Source organism: Bombina bombina, chromosome 4 (assembly GCF_027579735.1).
Source record: "Bombina bombina isolate aBomBom1 chromosome 4, aBomBom1.pri, whole genome shotgun sequence".
Taxonomy (NCBI): domain Eukaryota; kingdom Metazoa; phylum Chordata; class Amphibia; order Anura; family Bombinatoridae; genus Bombina; species Bombina bombina.
Window position 1 is genome coordinate 856,982,608 of NC_069502.1, and position 14,972 is coordinate 856,997,579.

Below are 14,972 nucleotides of genomic sequence, written 5' to 3' on the forward strand. Positions count from 1 at the left end.
ATCTGATGTGGCTTCCATGGACATAGTTCCCTTTGCTCGATTCCATTTGAGAGCTCTTCAGTTTTGCATGCTCAGCCAATAGAACGGGGATTATGCAGACCTATCTTAGGGGATAGTTCTAGATCAAGCAGCGAAAGACTCTCTTCCGTGGTGGCTGTCTCAAGAACATCTGTCTCAGGGGACATGCTTTCAGAGACTCTCATGGGTAATTGTGACCACGGACGCCAGCCTGATGGGTTGGGAAGTGGTTTGGGACTCTTTGAAGGCGCAGGGAATGTGGGCTCAGGAGGAATCTGCTCTTCCCATAAACATTCTGGAGTTGAGAGTGATATTCAATGCCTTGATGGCTTGGCCTCAGCTGGCCTTAGCCTGGTTTATCAGGTTCCAGTCAGACAACATAACCTCAGTGGCTTACATAAACCACCAGGGGGGAACTCGGAGTTCCTTAGCCATGAAGGAGGTGGCTCGAATCATTCGGTGGGCAGAAGCTCACAATTGCTGTCTCTCTGCCATCCACATTCTAGGAGTGGATAATTACGAAGCGGATTTCCTGAGCAGACAGACTTTCCATCCCGGGGAGTGGGAACTCCATCCGGAAGTGTTCCAGGTAAACAACCAAATGGGGGTTAACGGAATTAGATCTGATGGCATATCGTCAGAAAGTCAAGCTCTCAAAGTACGGTTCAATGTTGAGAGATCCTCAGGCCTTTTTGATAAATGCTCTGGCAGTGCATTAGAACTTCTAGTTGGCATATCTTTTTCCTCTGTTTGCTCTCCTTCCACGAGTCATTGCTCGGATCAAGCAGGAGAGAGCAACTGTGATTAGGAAAGCTCCTGCATGGCCTCGCAAGATCTGGTATGCAGATCTAGTGGAAATGTCGTCCCTACCACGTGGAGACTCCCTCTGAGGAAGGACCTTCTACTCCAGGGGCCCTTTCTTCATCTAAGTCTCATTTCTCTGAAGCTGACTGCTTGGCGATTGAACACTTGATTTTAGCTAAGCGTGGTTTTTCAGAGTTGGTCATTGAGACCATGATTCAGGCTTGTAAGCCTGTAACTAGAAAGATTTACCAAAAGATATGGCATAAATATCTTTATTGGTGTGAATCTGGCGGACGTGCCAGATGTGCAATCCTTTTGTCTGGCCTTGGTTAGAATCAGGCCTGTGTTTAAGTCTGTTACTCCACATTGGAGTCTTAACCTTGTTCTTAAAGTTTAGCAACAGGCTCCATTTGAGCCAATGCATGCCTTGGATATTAAGTTGTTATCTTGGAAGGTTTTGTTTCTTACTGCTATTTATTCTGCTCAGAGAGTTTCAGAACTCTCAGCTTTGCAGTGTGATTCGCCTTATCTCATATTTCATGCAGATAAGGCAGTTCTTCGTACCAAGTTTGGTTTTCTTCCTAAGGTTGTTTTGGATAGAAATATTCATCAGGAAATTGTTGTTCCTTCTCTCTGTCCTAATCCTTTTTCTCATAAGGAACGTTTGTTGCACAACCTTGATGTTGTGCGTGCTCTTAAAGGGCCATAATACCCAAATGTTTAAACACTTTAAAGTGATGCAGCATAGCTGTAAAAAGCGGACTAGAAAATATCTCCTGAACATCTCTATGTAAAAAAGAAAGATATTTTACCTCAAAAGTTCCTCAGTAGCCACCTCCCATTGTAAAGGATTTCTAAGCAGCATATTAGTATGTCTGTCCTGGGACAGCTGAAAGGATGAGCCTCGTGAACTCTCATATTATTTCACCAATCAGGTAAGGAAGCTTACTATGAAATCTCATGAGAGTTAAGTCAAATCTCATGAGATCACAGTAAGAGTTCATGACCTCAGCACTGCTGATGCTGATTGGCTGCTGTTCATTTCTTCATTTTTTTTTTTTTTTTTTACCTGCAGCTGGGAGCAGGTGAAGTATAACTTTTTACACAGAACTTACTCTGCTGAGCTGAGGAAATTGTGAGGTAAAATATCTTCCTTTTTTACGTAGAGATGCTCAGGTGATATTTTCCTGTCAGCTTTTTACAGTTATACTGCATCAGTTTCAAGTGATTTAGCATATGAGTATTATGTCCCTTTAAATTCTATTTGCAGGTGACTAAGAATTTTCACCAGTCTTCTGCATTGCTTGTTTGTTTTTCTTGGAAACGCAAAGATCAGAAAGGTACTGCCATTTCTTTTTCTCTCAGGTTGAGAAGTATTATTCATTTGGCATATAAGACTGCTGTTTCTTCTTCTTGGGTCTTCAGAAATGAGGCCTCTGTAGAGCAGATCTGCAAGGCTGCAACTTGCTCCTCTGCATACTTTTTCAAAATTTTATAAAATTGATACTTTTGCCTCGGCTGAGGCTTCCTTTTGGAAGAAAGGTTCTTCAAGCGGTGGTGCCTTCCATTTAAGTTCCCTGTCTTGTCCCTCCCTAATCATCTGTGTCCTCTTGCTTGGGTATTGATTCCCAACAGTAATTGATGATCCCGTGGACTCACCATATCTTAGGTAAGAAAACAAAATGTATGCTTACCTGATAAATGTATTTATTTCCGGATATGGTGAGTCCACGGCCCCACCCTTTATTTTAAGATAGTTATTTTTTTATCTAAACCTCAGGCACCTCTACACCTTGTGTTATTTCCTTTCTTCCTTTTTCTTTCGGGCGAATGACTGGGGATTGTTGGAAGGGACGTGATACTTAACAGCTTTGCTGTGGTGCTCTTTGCCTCCTCCTGCTGTCCAGGAGTGATATTCCCAACAGTAATTGATGATCCCTTGGAGTCACCATATCCGGAAAGAAAGAAATTCATCAGGTAAGCATACATTTTTTTTTTAATTTACCTATCAAATCTATATACATTTTTTAAGTAGACAACCCAAGGTATTGATCTAGGCCCATTTTGGTATATTTCACCGCCAAATGCCATCAAGTAAAACAAATTGGTACTTGTTTCACAAACTTTTGGTTTCTCACAGAAATTATTTACATACTGCTTGTGCAATCATGGCACAATTGTTTGTAAAAGTTTCTCTGAGATGCCCTTTGTTCAGAAATAGCAGACATATATGACTTTGCCATTGCTTTTTGGTAATAAGAAGGCCGCTAATTTCAGCTGCGCACCACACTATTATTCCCGGCAGTAAAGCGGTTAGTGTAGAGATTAGCCTCCTACCTGACACTCCTCACCACCTGATCCTTCCCAAACAGCTCTCTCCCCACCCCCACTGGTCACCCCATCTTAAGTACTGGCAGACAGTCTGCCAATAAAAAATAATAATTATTTTTTTAATACATTTTTTATTTAAAATTTTTTCCTGCAGTGTAGGATTGCCCTAACCCTCAAACCTCACTGATTCCTCCTAAATCAGCCATCTAAACCTCCCCTGCCCTAACTACTGCCATCATCTTAGGTACTGGAAGCTGTCTGCCAGTACCTGAAAACCGTTTTTTTTTTTTAGCAAAAACTAATATTTTTTTTAAATTCAGTTTATTAATTTACTACAGCCTTTGTGTAGCTAGTGACCCTCCCCCCCCCCCACCCATGATCTTTATTTTTGAATGCCCATCAAGCAATTGAGGACTTAGTTAAAAGGGTACACACATACCTCCTAAGGGTTGACTTACGTGAAGGAGACTTTCCTACCTGGATTAAAACTTTAGGTAAATCATTAAGACCTATTATACCAGCTTTAGGCAATGTTATTTCAAAGATTGGACAGGGTTTAGCAACAGTGGGGAGTGGTATACTTGGTTCAATATTATATATACTGGGATATATAAAACCAGTAATTGTCGTAATAACAGCTATAGCATTGTTTATCATTTTATTTAGAATTTTGTCCTTTCTTCCTAGGAAAAAATCTAAATACAGTAAATGAGCAACATGTTTTCTTTTGAGTGTAATACCAGAAAAGAAACAGCATTGCTTATTATCATGTTATACTATAATTTATATATTATATATATATATATATATATATATATATATATATATATATATATATATATATATATATCATGTTATGCTATAATTCATAAAGCCATTAAACGTGTAGATGGACAGCATTACTAATTATTATTATAAATGTATTTTTTTATTGTAAATGTAACCAATATAACATTGGTTAAATACATTAATAATCCTTCTTTGTTTTCATGAAAACCCTTGGATTACAATTTGTTATCAACATTTTATGCAGGCTTTGTAACTTTAAAAGCTAACTCAACTTGAAAACCTTGGATTACAAATTGTTATCAGTGTCTCTTTTTTTTGTTTTCCATTGTTAAGGAAAGTAATACATTTACTCATACGACACACATTTCTATGAGGATATTTCTCCCAACAAATGATGCCAAATTAAACTGACCATTTTACTGACATCTATAACTCATCCTTTAATGATACTCACTTATATGTATCAAACATACAGTACTTCAGTGATCCATATACAATATTTATACCACGGAGTACTTTACTTTCAAGAATCATACACCAGTTAAACAGTATCTATCAGATGAAAGGATTGGGGAATAATTTATTTACGAAGTATTCCTAATGGCAAGTCATCTTCCAATGAGGGGGATCTTTATTAACCATGGAATTTACAGTTTTATCATGTTACAAACTTGTAAACTTACAAACGGAATACCAATACGCTTCAACAAAGGTTTATGGGGAGATTTTTATCGTATGGATCCAGGAACTTACCTTTCTATTAGTTGTGATAATTTTTCTGAGTTTCATGACTGCACCTGCTTTGGCTGTGATCCAGTTCAAGAGTAGACATTCCTATTCTGTGAACAATTGTGTTGTACAGACTGAATGCAGTTTTTTTCTTTTAACTTTTTTCCAAATGGAATACATATGGAATGTTTTGCATCTGTCTGGCTCAACGCTTCATGGATTAATTACAGATTATGATAAAGTTAAATTTTCATTCCTGATTTGTTAATGTCTGACTTTTATTTTGTTTGCATTACTACGGACACTTTTTATTTCATGTCCGTTACTCTGCTGAATCCTGGACATTAAATATTTAATCATTTCTTTTTTATTTTGTGTAATTTAGTGTTTATTATTTTTTGTAATTTAGAAAAATGTTTTTTTGTAATTTAATTTATTTGGTTTTAGTGTAAGACAGTTTAGGTTTTATTTTACAGGTAACTTTGTATTTATTTTAACTAGGTAGCTAGTAAATAGTTAATAACTATTTACTAACTAGTCTACCTAGTTAAAATAAATACAAACTTACCTGTAAAATAAAAATGAAACCTAAGATAGCTAGAATGTAACTATTAGTTATATTGTAGCTAGCTTAGGGTTTATTTTATAGGTAAGTATTTAGTCTTAAATAGGAATTATTTAGGTAATAATAGTAATTTTTATTTAGATTTTTTTTAATTATATTAAAGTTATGGGTGTTAGGGTTAGACTTAGGTTTAGGGGTTAATATATTTATTTAGTGTTAGTGATGTTGGAGGCCAGAGGTTTAGGGTTTAATAACTTTAGTATAGTGGTGGCGGCGATGTTGGGGGCAGCAGATTAGGGGTTAATAAGTGTAGGTAGGTGGCGGCAACATTGGGGGCGGCAGATTAGGGGTTAATAAGTGTAGTTAGGTGGCGGCGACATTGGGGCGGCAGATTAGGGGTTAATAAGTGTAGGTGGGTGGCGGCGACATTGGGGACGGCAGATTAGGGGTTAATAAATTAGGTGGGTGGCGGCGACATTGGGGCGGCAGATTAAGGGTTAATAAGTGTATGTCGGGACGGCAGATTAGGGGTTAATAAGTGTAGGTAGGTGGCGGCGACATTGGGGGTGGCAGATTAGGGGTTAATAAGTGTTGGTAGGTGGCGGCAATATTGGGTGCGGCAGATTAGGGGTTAATAAATGTATGTAGGTGTTGGCGATGTCGGGGGCAGCAGAGTAGGGGTTAATAAGTGTAATGTAGGTGTTGGCGATGTCGGGGGTGGCAGATTAGGGGTTAATAAGTGTTGGTAGGTGGCGGCAATATTGGGTGCGGCAGATTAGGGGTTAATAAATGTATGTAGGTGTTGGCGATGTCGGGGGCAGCAGAGTAGGGGTTAATAAGTGTAATGTAGGTGTTGGCGATGTCGGGGGCGGCAGATTAGGGGTGTTTAGGCAGGGTTTATGTTAGGGTGTTAGGTTTAAACATAAATTTTCTTTCCCCATAGGAATCAATGGGGCTGCGTTACGGAGCTTTACGCTCCATTATTGCAGGTGTTAGACTTTTTTTTAGCCGGCTCTCCCCCGTGATGTCTATGGGGAAATCGTGCACGAGCACGTAAAAGCAGCTCAAAGCAGCGCTGGTATTTGTGTGTGGTATGGAGCTCAATTCTGCCGTATTGCCCACAAACACCGGTTTTTGGAAAACCTGTAATAGCAGCGCTATTAAAGGTGAGCGGTAGAAATAACTTGCAAGTTATTACCGAGACGCTCATAACGCAAAACTCGTAATCTGGCCGTCTGTGTGTTATGGATTTTAAATGAATTTCATTTTTTATTCTGTAAGCTAATTTTTCTGCATAATAAAAATGTATTTTAAAACAATACCATATCTTAATATATATTGTATATATTATAAGAAATGAGACCTGTTTCACTTGTATAACATTTAAAGGTCAGTGCTTGGAAATTATTTTTCAATATAACTGTGCTTTAAGACCTTATAAGTAAAGAGGTGTGAACCACTATATTAGCACTTTATACCACTTTTTCAAACCATTTGAAAGAACAATCCAGGTAAACCTGATTCAGACAGCTTGTGTCTGTAACATCCAGCCTGCCTTGTTTGCATGATTTTATTGTGCAAACTGGAATGTGAGTACCCATTTTGTATATTTTCTTGGAATCATTCTGTTAAAAGTTTAACCTGCACAAGGAGAAGTTCTGTGTCCTTTATATTTTTAAAGGCTACAACATCCAGTATCCAGTCTACTGAAATCTGAGGGAGACCTTGCCCCAATCAGTCAGCTGGATTATTAGTGCACACACCCTTGTGAGTAGCCACTTGTTAGCAACTATGTATTCACTGAAAATTTATTTTGGATAAACTACACTATGAGGCACTTTTCTTTACATCTTTTTTAGATGTCTCAAACTGCATTTGATGTTACCATAGGATTTAAGCTGCCTAAACACATATCTAGCAAAGCTAAGTATGTTTGTTGTAATAAAGCTGATCTAAATTCTTCAGCTCAATTATGTGGCTCTTGTTTTGACAAATTGTTAAATGCAGATAATATATCTATGAGTACAAATACACCCACTATGAGTACAAATACACCGATTTTATTGTTGCGGCTATAGAGAAGGCAATGGCTGCTATTCCGTCTTCAAATAAACGTAAAAGGGTTTCTTTCATGTAATTGGCTAGAGTCCATGAGCTAGTGACGAATGGGATATACATTCCTACCAGGAGGGGCAAAGTTTCCCAAACCTCAAAATGCCTATAAATACACCCCTCACCACACCCACAATTCAGTTTTACAAACTTTGCCTCCCATGGAGGTGGTGAAGTAAGTTTGTGCTAGATTCTACGTTGATATGCGCTTCGCAGCAGGCTGAAGCCCGGTTTTCCTCTCAGAGTGCAGTGAATGTCAGAGGGATGTGAAGAGAGTATTGCCTATTTGAATACCATGGTCTTCCTCTAGGGGATCTATTTCATAGGTTCTCTGTTATCGGTCGTAGAGATTTCTTCTCCTACCTCCCTTTTTAGATCGACGATGTGCTCTTATATACCATTACCTCTACTGATTCTCATTTCAGTACTGGTTTGGCTATCTACTATATGTAGATGAGTGTCTTAGGGTAAGTAAGTCTTATTTTATTCATGACACTCTAAGCTATGGTTGGGCACTTTATATGTAAAGTTCTAAATATATGTTTTAAACTTATATTTGCCATGATTCAGGATAATCAGTATTCCTTCTTTCAGACTGTCAGTTTCATTTTTTGGGAAAATGCATATGAATTTATATTTTTTCTTACCTTAAAATTTCCAATTTACTTTTTTTTCTTTTTCTAAATTGCGGCTGTTAGGCTCGCGGGTGCAGAAAATGCTTAAATTTATTGCATCATTTTTGGCGCGAGACTTTTTTGGCGCAAAAATTTCGTCATTTCCGGCGTCAAGTATGACGCCGGAAGTTTTCACGTGGTTGCGTCATTTTTTACGTATGTGTGTTGCGGACGTTTTTGGCGCCAAAAAATATGGGCGTCATTCTTGGCGCCAAAAAATGTGGGCGTCATACTTGGCGCCAGTTTTTTTCACATTATTTCACTCTCACTTTTTAGTTGCTTCTGGTTTCTAGAGGCTTGTTTTGTTTTGCATTTTTTTCCATTCCTGAAACTGTCATTTAAGGAATTTGATAATTTTGCTTTATATGTTGTTTTTTCTATTACATATTGCAAGATGTCACTACCTGTCCCTGGATCAGAATCTACTTCTGGAAAGACGCTGCCTGATGTTGGTTCTACCAAAGCTAAGTGCATTTGTTGTAAACTTTTGGTAACTGTTCCTCCGGCTGTAGTTTGTGTTAGTTGTCATGATAAACTATCTAACGCAGATAATATTTCCATTAGTAATAATCCATTACCTGTTGTTGTTCCTTCAACATCTAATGTTCAGGATGTTCCTGTTAATGTAAGAGAATTTGTTTCTAATTCTATTCGGAAGGCTCTGTCTGTTATTCGTCCTTCTAGTAAACGTAAAAGGTCTTTTAAAACTTCTCATATTTCAGATGAATTTTTAAATGACCGCCATCATTCTGACTGATCTATTTCTGATGAGGATCTATCTGGTTCAGAAGATTCTGCCTCAGATATTGACACTGATAAATCTTCATATTTGTTTAGGATAGAGTTTATTCGTTCTTTACTTAAAGAAGTGTTGATTGCATTAGATATGGAGGAGTCTAGTCCTCTTGATATTAAAACTAATAAGCGTTTAAATTCAGTTTTTAAACCTCATGTAGTTATTCCAGAAGTTTTTCCAGTTCCTGATGCTATTTCAGAAGTAATTTCTAGGGAATGGAATAGTCTGGGTACTTCATTTACTCCTTCTCCAAGGTTTAAGAAATTGTACCCTTTGCCATCTGATAGATTAGAGTTTTGGGAAAAAATCCCCAAAGTTGATGGGGCTATCTTTACTCTTGCTAAACGTACTACTATTCCTACGGCAGATAGTACTTCTTTTAAGGATCCTTTAGATAGGAAGCTTGAATCCTTTCTAAGGAAGGCTTATTTATGTTCAGGTAATCTTCTTAGACCTGCTATTTCTTTGGCTGATGTTGCTGCAGCTTCCACCTTCTGGTTGGAGGCTTTAGTGCAACAAGTGTCAGACCATAATGCTTATAGCATTGTTAAACTTCTTCAACATGCTAATAACTTTGTTTGTGATGCCATTTTTGATATCATTAGAATTGATGTCAGGTATATGTCTTTAGCTATTTTAGCTAGAAGAGCTTTATGGCTTAAGTCTTGGAATGCAGATATGGCTTCTAAGTCAACGTTGCTTTCTCTTTCTTTCTAAGGTAATAAATTATTTGGTTCTCAGTTGGATTCAATAATTTCAAATGTTACTGGGGGGAAGGGAGCCTTTTTGCCTCAGGACAAAAAATCTAAAGGTAAATATAGGGCTGCTAATCGTTTTCGTTCCTTTCGTCAGAATAAGGAACAGAAGCCTGACCCTTCCCCTAAAGGAACAGTTTCCGTTTGGAAACCTTCTCCAGTCTGGAATAAATCCAAGCCTTTTAGAAAGTCAAAACCAGCTCCTAAATCCGCATGAAGGTGCGGCCCTCATTCCAGCACAGCTGGTAGGGGGCAGTTACGATTTTTCAAAGATGTTTGGATCAATTCGATTCAAAGTCTTTGGATTCAGAACATTGTTTCACAAGGGTACAGAATAGGTTTCAAGGTAAGACCGCCTGTGAGAAGATTTTTTCTCTCACGCATTCCAGTAAACCCAGTAAAGGCTCAGGCGTTTCTGACATGTGTTTCAGACCTAGAGTTGGCTGGGGTAATTGTGCCAGTTCCAGTTCTGGAACGGGGTCTGGGGTTTTACTCAAATCTGTTCATTGTACCAAAGAAGGAGAATTCATTCAGACCAGTTCTAGATCTAAAAATATTGAATCGTTATGTAAGGATACCAACATTCATAATGGTGACTATAAGGACTATTCTGCCTTTTGTTCAGAAAGGGCATTATATGTCTACAATAGACTTACAGGATGCATATCTTCATATTCCAATTCATCCAGATCACTATCAGTTCCTGAGATTCTCTTTTCTAGACAAGCATTACCAGTTTGTTGCTCTTCCGTTTGGTCTAACAACAGCTCCAAGGATCTTTTCAAAAGTTCTCGGTGCCCTTCTCTCTGTAATCAGAGAACAAGGTATTGCGGTATTTCCTTATTTGGACGATATCTTGGTACTTGCTCAGTCTTTACATTCTGCAGAATCTCATACGAATCAACTTGTGTTGTTTCTTCAAAGACATGGTTGGAGGATCAATTTACCAAAGAGTTCCTTGATTCCTCAGACAAGGGTAACCTTTTTGGGTTTCCAAATAGATTCAGTGTCCATGACCTTGTCTAACAGAAAAGAGACGTCTGAAATTGGTTTCAGCTTGTCGAAACCTTCAGTCTCAATCATTCCCTTCGGTAGCTTTGTGCATGGAAATTCTAGGTCTCATGACTGCTGCATCGGACGGGATCCCTTTTGCTCGTTTTCACATGAGACCTCTCCAGCTTTGTATGCTGAACCAATGGTGCAGGGATTATACAAAGATATCACAATTAATATCCTTAAATCCCAATGTTCGATCTTCTCTGACTTGGTGGTTGGATCACCATCGTTTAATTCAAGGGGCCTCTTTTGTTCGTCCAACCTGGACTGTGATCTCAACAGATGCAAGTCTTTCAGGTTGGGGAGCTGTATGGGGATCTCTGACAGTGCAGGGGGTTTGGGAATCTCAGGAGGCGAGATTACCAATCAACATTTTGGAACTCCGTGCGATTTTCAGAGCTCTTCAGTTCTGGCCTCTTCTGAAGAGAGAATCGTTTATTTGTTTTCAGACAGACAATGTCACAACCGTGGCGTATGTCAATCATCAAGGTGGGACTCACAGTCAGGCTATGAAAGAAGTATCTCGGATACTTGTATGGGCGGAATCCAACTCCTGTCTAATTTCTGCGGTTCTCATCCCAGGTATAGACAATTGGGAAGCGGATTATCTCAGTCACCAGACGTTACATCCGGGCGAATGGTCTCTTCACCCAGAGGTATTTCTTCAGATTGTTCAAATCTGGGGACTTCCAGAAATAGATCTGATGGCTTCTCATCTAAACAAGAAACTTCCCAGGTATCTGTCCAGATCCAGGGATCCTCAGGCGGAAGCGGTGGACGCATTGTCACTTCCTTGGAATTATCAACCTGCTTATATCTTTCCGCATCTAGTTCTTCTTCCAAAAGTGATTTCCAAAATCCTAATGGAGCGTTCGTTTGTACTGCTGGTGGCTCCAGCATGGCCACACAGGTTTTGGTATGCGGATCTCGTTCGGATGGCCAGTTGCCAACCTTGGACACTTCCGTTAAGGCCAGACCTTCTATCTCAAGGCCCATTTTTCCATCAGGATCTCAAATCCTTAAATTTGAAGGTATGGAGATTGAACGCTTAATACTTTGTCATAGAGGTTTTTCTGATTCAGTGATTAATACTATGTTACAGGCTCGTAAATCTGTATCTAGAAAGATTTATTACCGAGTTTGGAAGTCTTACATTTCTTGGTGTTCTTCTCATAAATTCTCTTGGCATTCTTTTAGAATTCCTAGAATTTTACAGTTTCTTCAGGATGGTTTGGAAAAAGGTTTCTCTGCAAGTTCTTTGAAAGGACAAATCTCTGCTCTTTCTGTTCTTTTTCACAGAAAGATTGCTAATCATCCTGATATTCATTGTTTTGTACAGGCTTTGGTTCGTATTAAGCCTGTCATTAAGTCTATTTCTCCTCCTTGGAGTCTTAATTTGGTTCAGAGGGCTTTACAGGCTCCTCCGTTTGAACCTATGCATTCTCTGGATATTAAATTACTTTCTTGGAAAGTTTTTTGTTCCTTTTGGCCATCTCTTCTGCTAGAAGAGTTTCTGAGTTATCTGCTCTTTCTTGTGAATCTCCTTTTCTAATTTTTCATCAGGATAAGGCAGTGTTGCAGACTTCATTTAATTTTTTACCTAAAGTTGTGAATTCTAACAACATTAGTAGAGAAATTGTTGTCCCTTCATTGTGTCCTAATCCTAAGAATTCTCTGGAGAGATCTTTACATTCTTTGGATGTAGTAAGGGCTTTGAAATATTATGTTGATGCTGCTAAAGATTTCAGAAAGACTTCTAGTCTATTATCTTTTCTGGTTCTAGGAAAGGTCAGAAGGCTTCTGCCATTTCATTGGCGTCTTGGTTAAAGTCTTTGATTCATCATGCTTATGTGGAGTCGGGTAAAACCCCACCTCAAAGGATTACGGCTCATTCTACTAGGTCAGTTTCTACTTCCTGGGCTTTTAGGAATAAAGCTTCTGTTGATCAGATTTGCAAAGCAGCAACTTGGTTGGTCTTCTTTGCATACTTTTACTAAATTCTACCATTTTGATGTTTTTTCTTCTTCTGAAGCAGTTTTTGGTAGAAAAGTACTTCAGGCAGCTGTTTCAGTTTGATTCTTCTGCTTATAATTTCAGTTTTTTTCGTTATGTGATTAAAACTTTTTGATTTGGGTTGTGGATTATTTTTTCAGTGGAATTGGCTATCTTATCCCTCCCTCTCTAGTGACTCTTGCGTGGAAGTTCCACATCTTGGGTATCTGCTATCCCATACGTCACTAGCTCATGGACTCTTGCCAATTACATGAAAGAAAACATAATTTATGTAAGAACTTACCTGATAAATTCATTTCTTTCATATTGGCAAGAGTCCATGAGGCCCACCCTTTTTGTGGTGGTTATGATTTTTTTGTATAAAGCACAATTATTCCAATTCCTTGTTGATGCTTTCGCTCCTTTCTTATCACCCCACTTCTTGGCTATTCGTTAAACTGAATTGTGGGTGTGATGAGGGGTGTATTTATAGGCATTTTGAGGTTTGGGAAACTTTGCCCCTCCTGGTAGGAATGTATATCCCATACGTCACTAGCTCATGGACTCTTGCCAATATGAAAGAAATGAATTTATCTGGTAAGTTCTTACATAAATTATGTTTTTGCAACATTTTCCTAAACCTAGTGAATTAAGTTCTGACCTTCAGCATACTGATGTATCCTCTACTGATGGGGTTTCTTCTATTTCAGAGGATGCCACGTCAGAGACAGGTATAGACAAATCTTTTTTATTTAAGATAGAATATATTCATTCTCTCTTAATGAAAGTTTTGTTTACTTTGGGTATTGAGGAGTCTAAACCTCCTGATGATAAAGCTAGTAATGTCTACATTCTGTATTTAAGACTACTGTTGTTACTCCTGAAGTATTTCCTATTTTTGACGCTATCGCTAATGTTATTGCTAAAGAATGGTCTAAGCCTGGTACCTCTTTCAACCCTTCTTCTAGGTTTAAGAAATTGTATCTGTCATCGATACCGGGCTGCAAGGTTTAAACCCCTACTACCTCACCCACTCTTGTTTCTTGGCGGTTTTGGGCTCTTCAGAGCAACTGTGATCCCCCAGACCTTTACTTTTGTGAGAATTTGTGTGTGAACCTGATTTTGAAAGAGCTGGTCTTTGATCGACCTATCCCTCTCCAGCCGGCCGGGCCCCTGGATCTACCGGCCGGCCGCTGGACCCAGCATCCTCCGGAGATCTTTACCTCAGGCCGCCTCAGAGGCCCCTTGCCCCAGAGCTCCGCTCTTTTGGGGACTAGTACCCTGTGGGGACGGTAAGATGTGGTCCAATTGTCGGAGGTGAGCTCCATAGGGAACCAGGGTTTCCGAGTCCTACTCAGCAGACCACCCTTCGGCTGGCCGGCCCCATGGAACTGCCGACCAGCAGCAGCAACTCGGATTCCCGGTCCCCTTTACCTCAGGTTGCCCCAATGGCCCCTCGTCCTAGAGCTCCGCTCTTTTGGGGATTGATACCTCTCAGGGAGGACTAGAGCCCTCTTAGGAACCGGGGGTTTCGGACCTCCACTCAATACCCATTTCCCAGAGGTCTTGCCAGTGTACACTGGGTAGCCCATAACTCTGACCCCCAGTCATGGATCAAGGCGCTTTTTGGACTGAAGTAACTGGGGACCAAGGGCTTTTCAGCGACACCCTGGAAGTGCCACTGCTCCCCCGGGATAACCCCGAATGCACCCTCCCTGTACGCTGGACACTGGGGGCCATTTGACATTATGGCGGCGCCAGCTTGTCTGGTGGGGCGGGAATGGTGGGAGATTTGGGGGACTGATAATGCTCTTATCAAGATCAGTTTGTGTATAAATGTTGTGTGTTTTTCCCAATAAAGGGTACTTCTTGTTTCACCTGAATACTAGTCTGTCTAGTTATTTGGGTGGGTAGTTCTATAATCACTCTTTTCCGTTACATAGGATCCTTTGGCAGAGTTACCCAGTCGGGGTAGCCGGTAATCCGTCACATTGGTGGCAGCGGTGGGATGCTTCCATCTACCTGGAACGTCCAAACCACCACCTGAAGACATACTTGGATGGAGCAGTATGAGAGGCTCCGGAAGGAAGAACTAAAGAGCCTGCTGGAGTCCCAAGGGAAAACTGCCAGGAAGAAGTCTAAGGCAGTGATCATCGAGGAGCTGATGGAGGACGATCAGGCTAGTGCACCCGCTAGTGAGGCTGGTGGTAGCCAAGAGGGAGAACGGAGTAGTGGGGCCTCCTCCCAGGGGACCACATTGTCTGACCTCAAGAGGCAGGTCCAGTGGCGGCTGGCCCTCTATGGACCTAACCCACCTGAGGAGATTATTACTCGGGTAGTTGCTGACTCCA

The 14,972-nt window shown here is 40.0% G+C and overlaps 1 protein-coding gene across 1 annotated transcript in view; it reads left to right on the forward strand.

Moving 5' to 3' along the window:
* The window catches only part of LOC128657995 (oocyte zinc finger protein XlCOF6.1-like), a 57,032-nt gene extending 43,134 nt beyond the window's left edge, over positions 1-13,898 (forward strand). The window contains exon 3 of the mRNA XM_053712434.1: positions 13,783-13,898. Within this exon, the coding sequence (XP_053568409.1) occupies positions 13,783-13,898 (116 nt within the window). The remainder of the gene's footprint in view (positions 1-13,782) is intronic.
* The last annotated feature ends 1,074 nt before the right edge of the window (positions 13,899-14,972 follow it).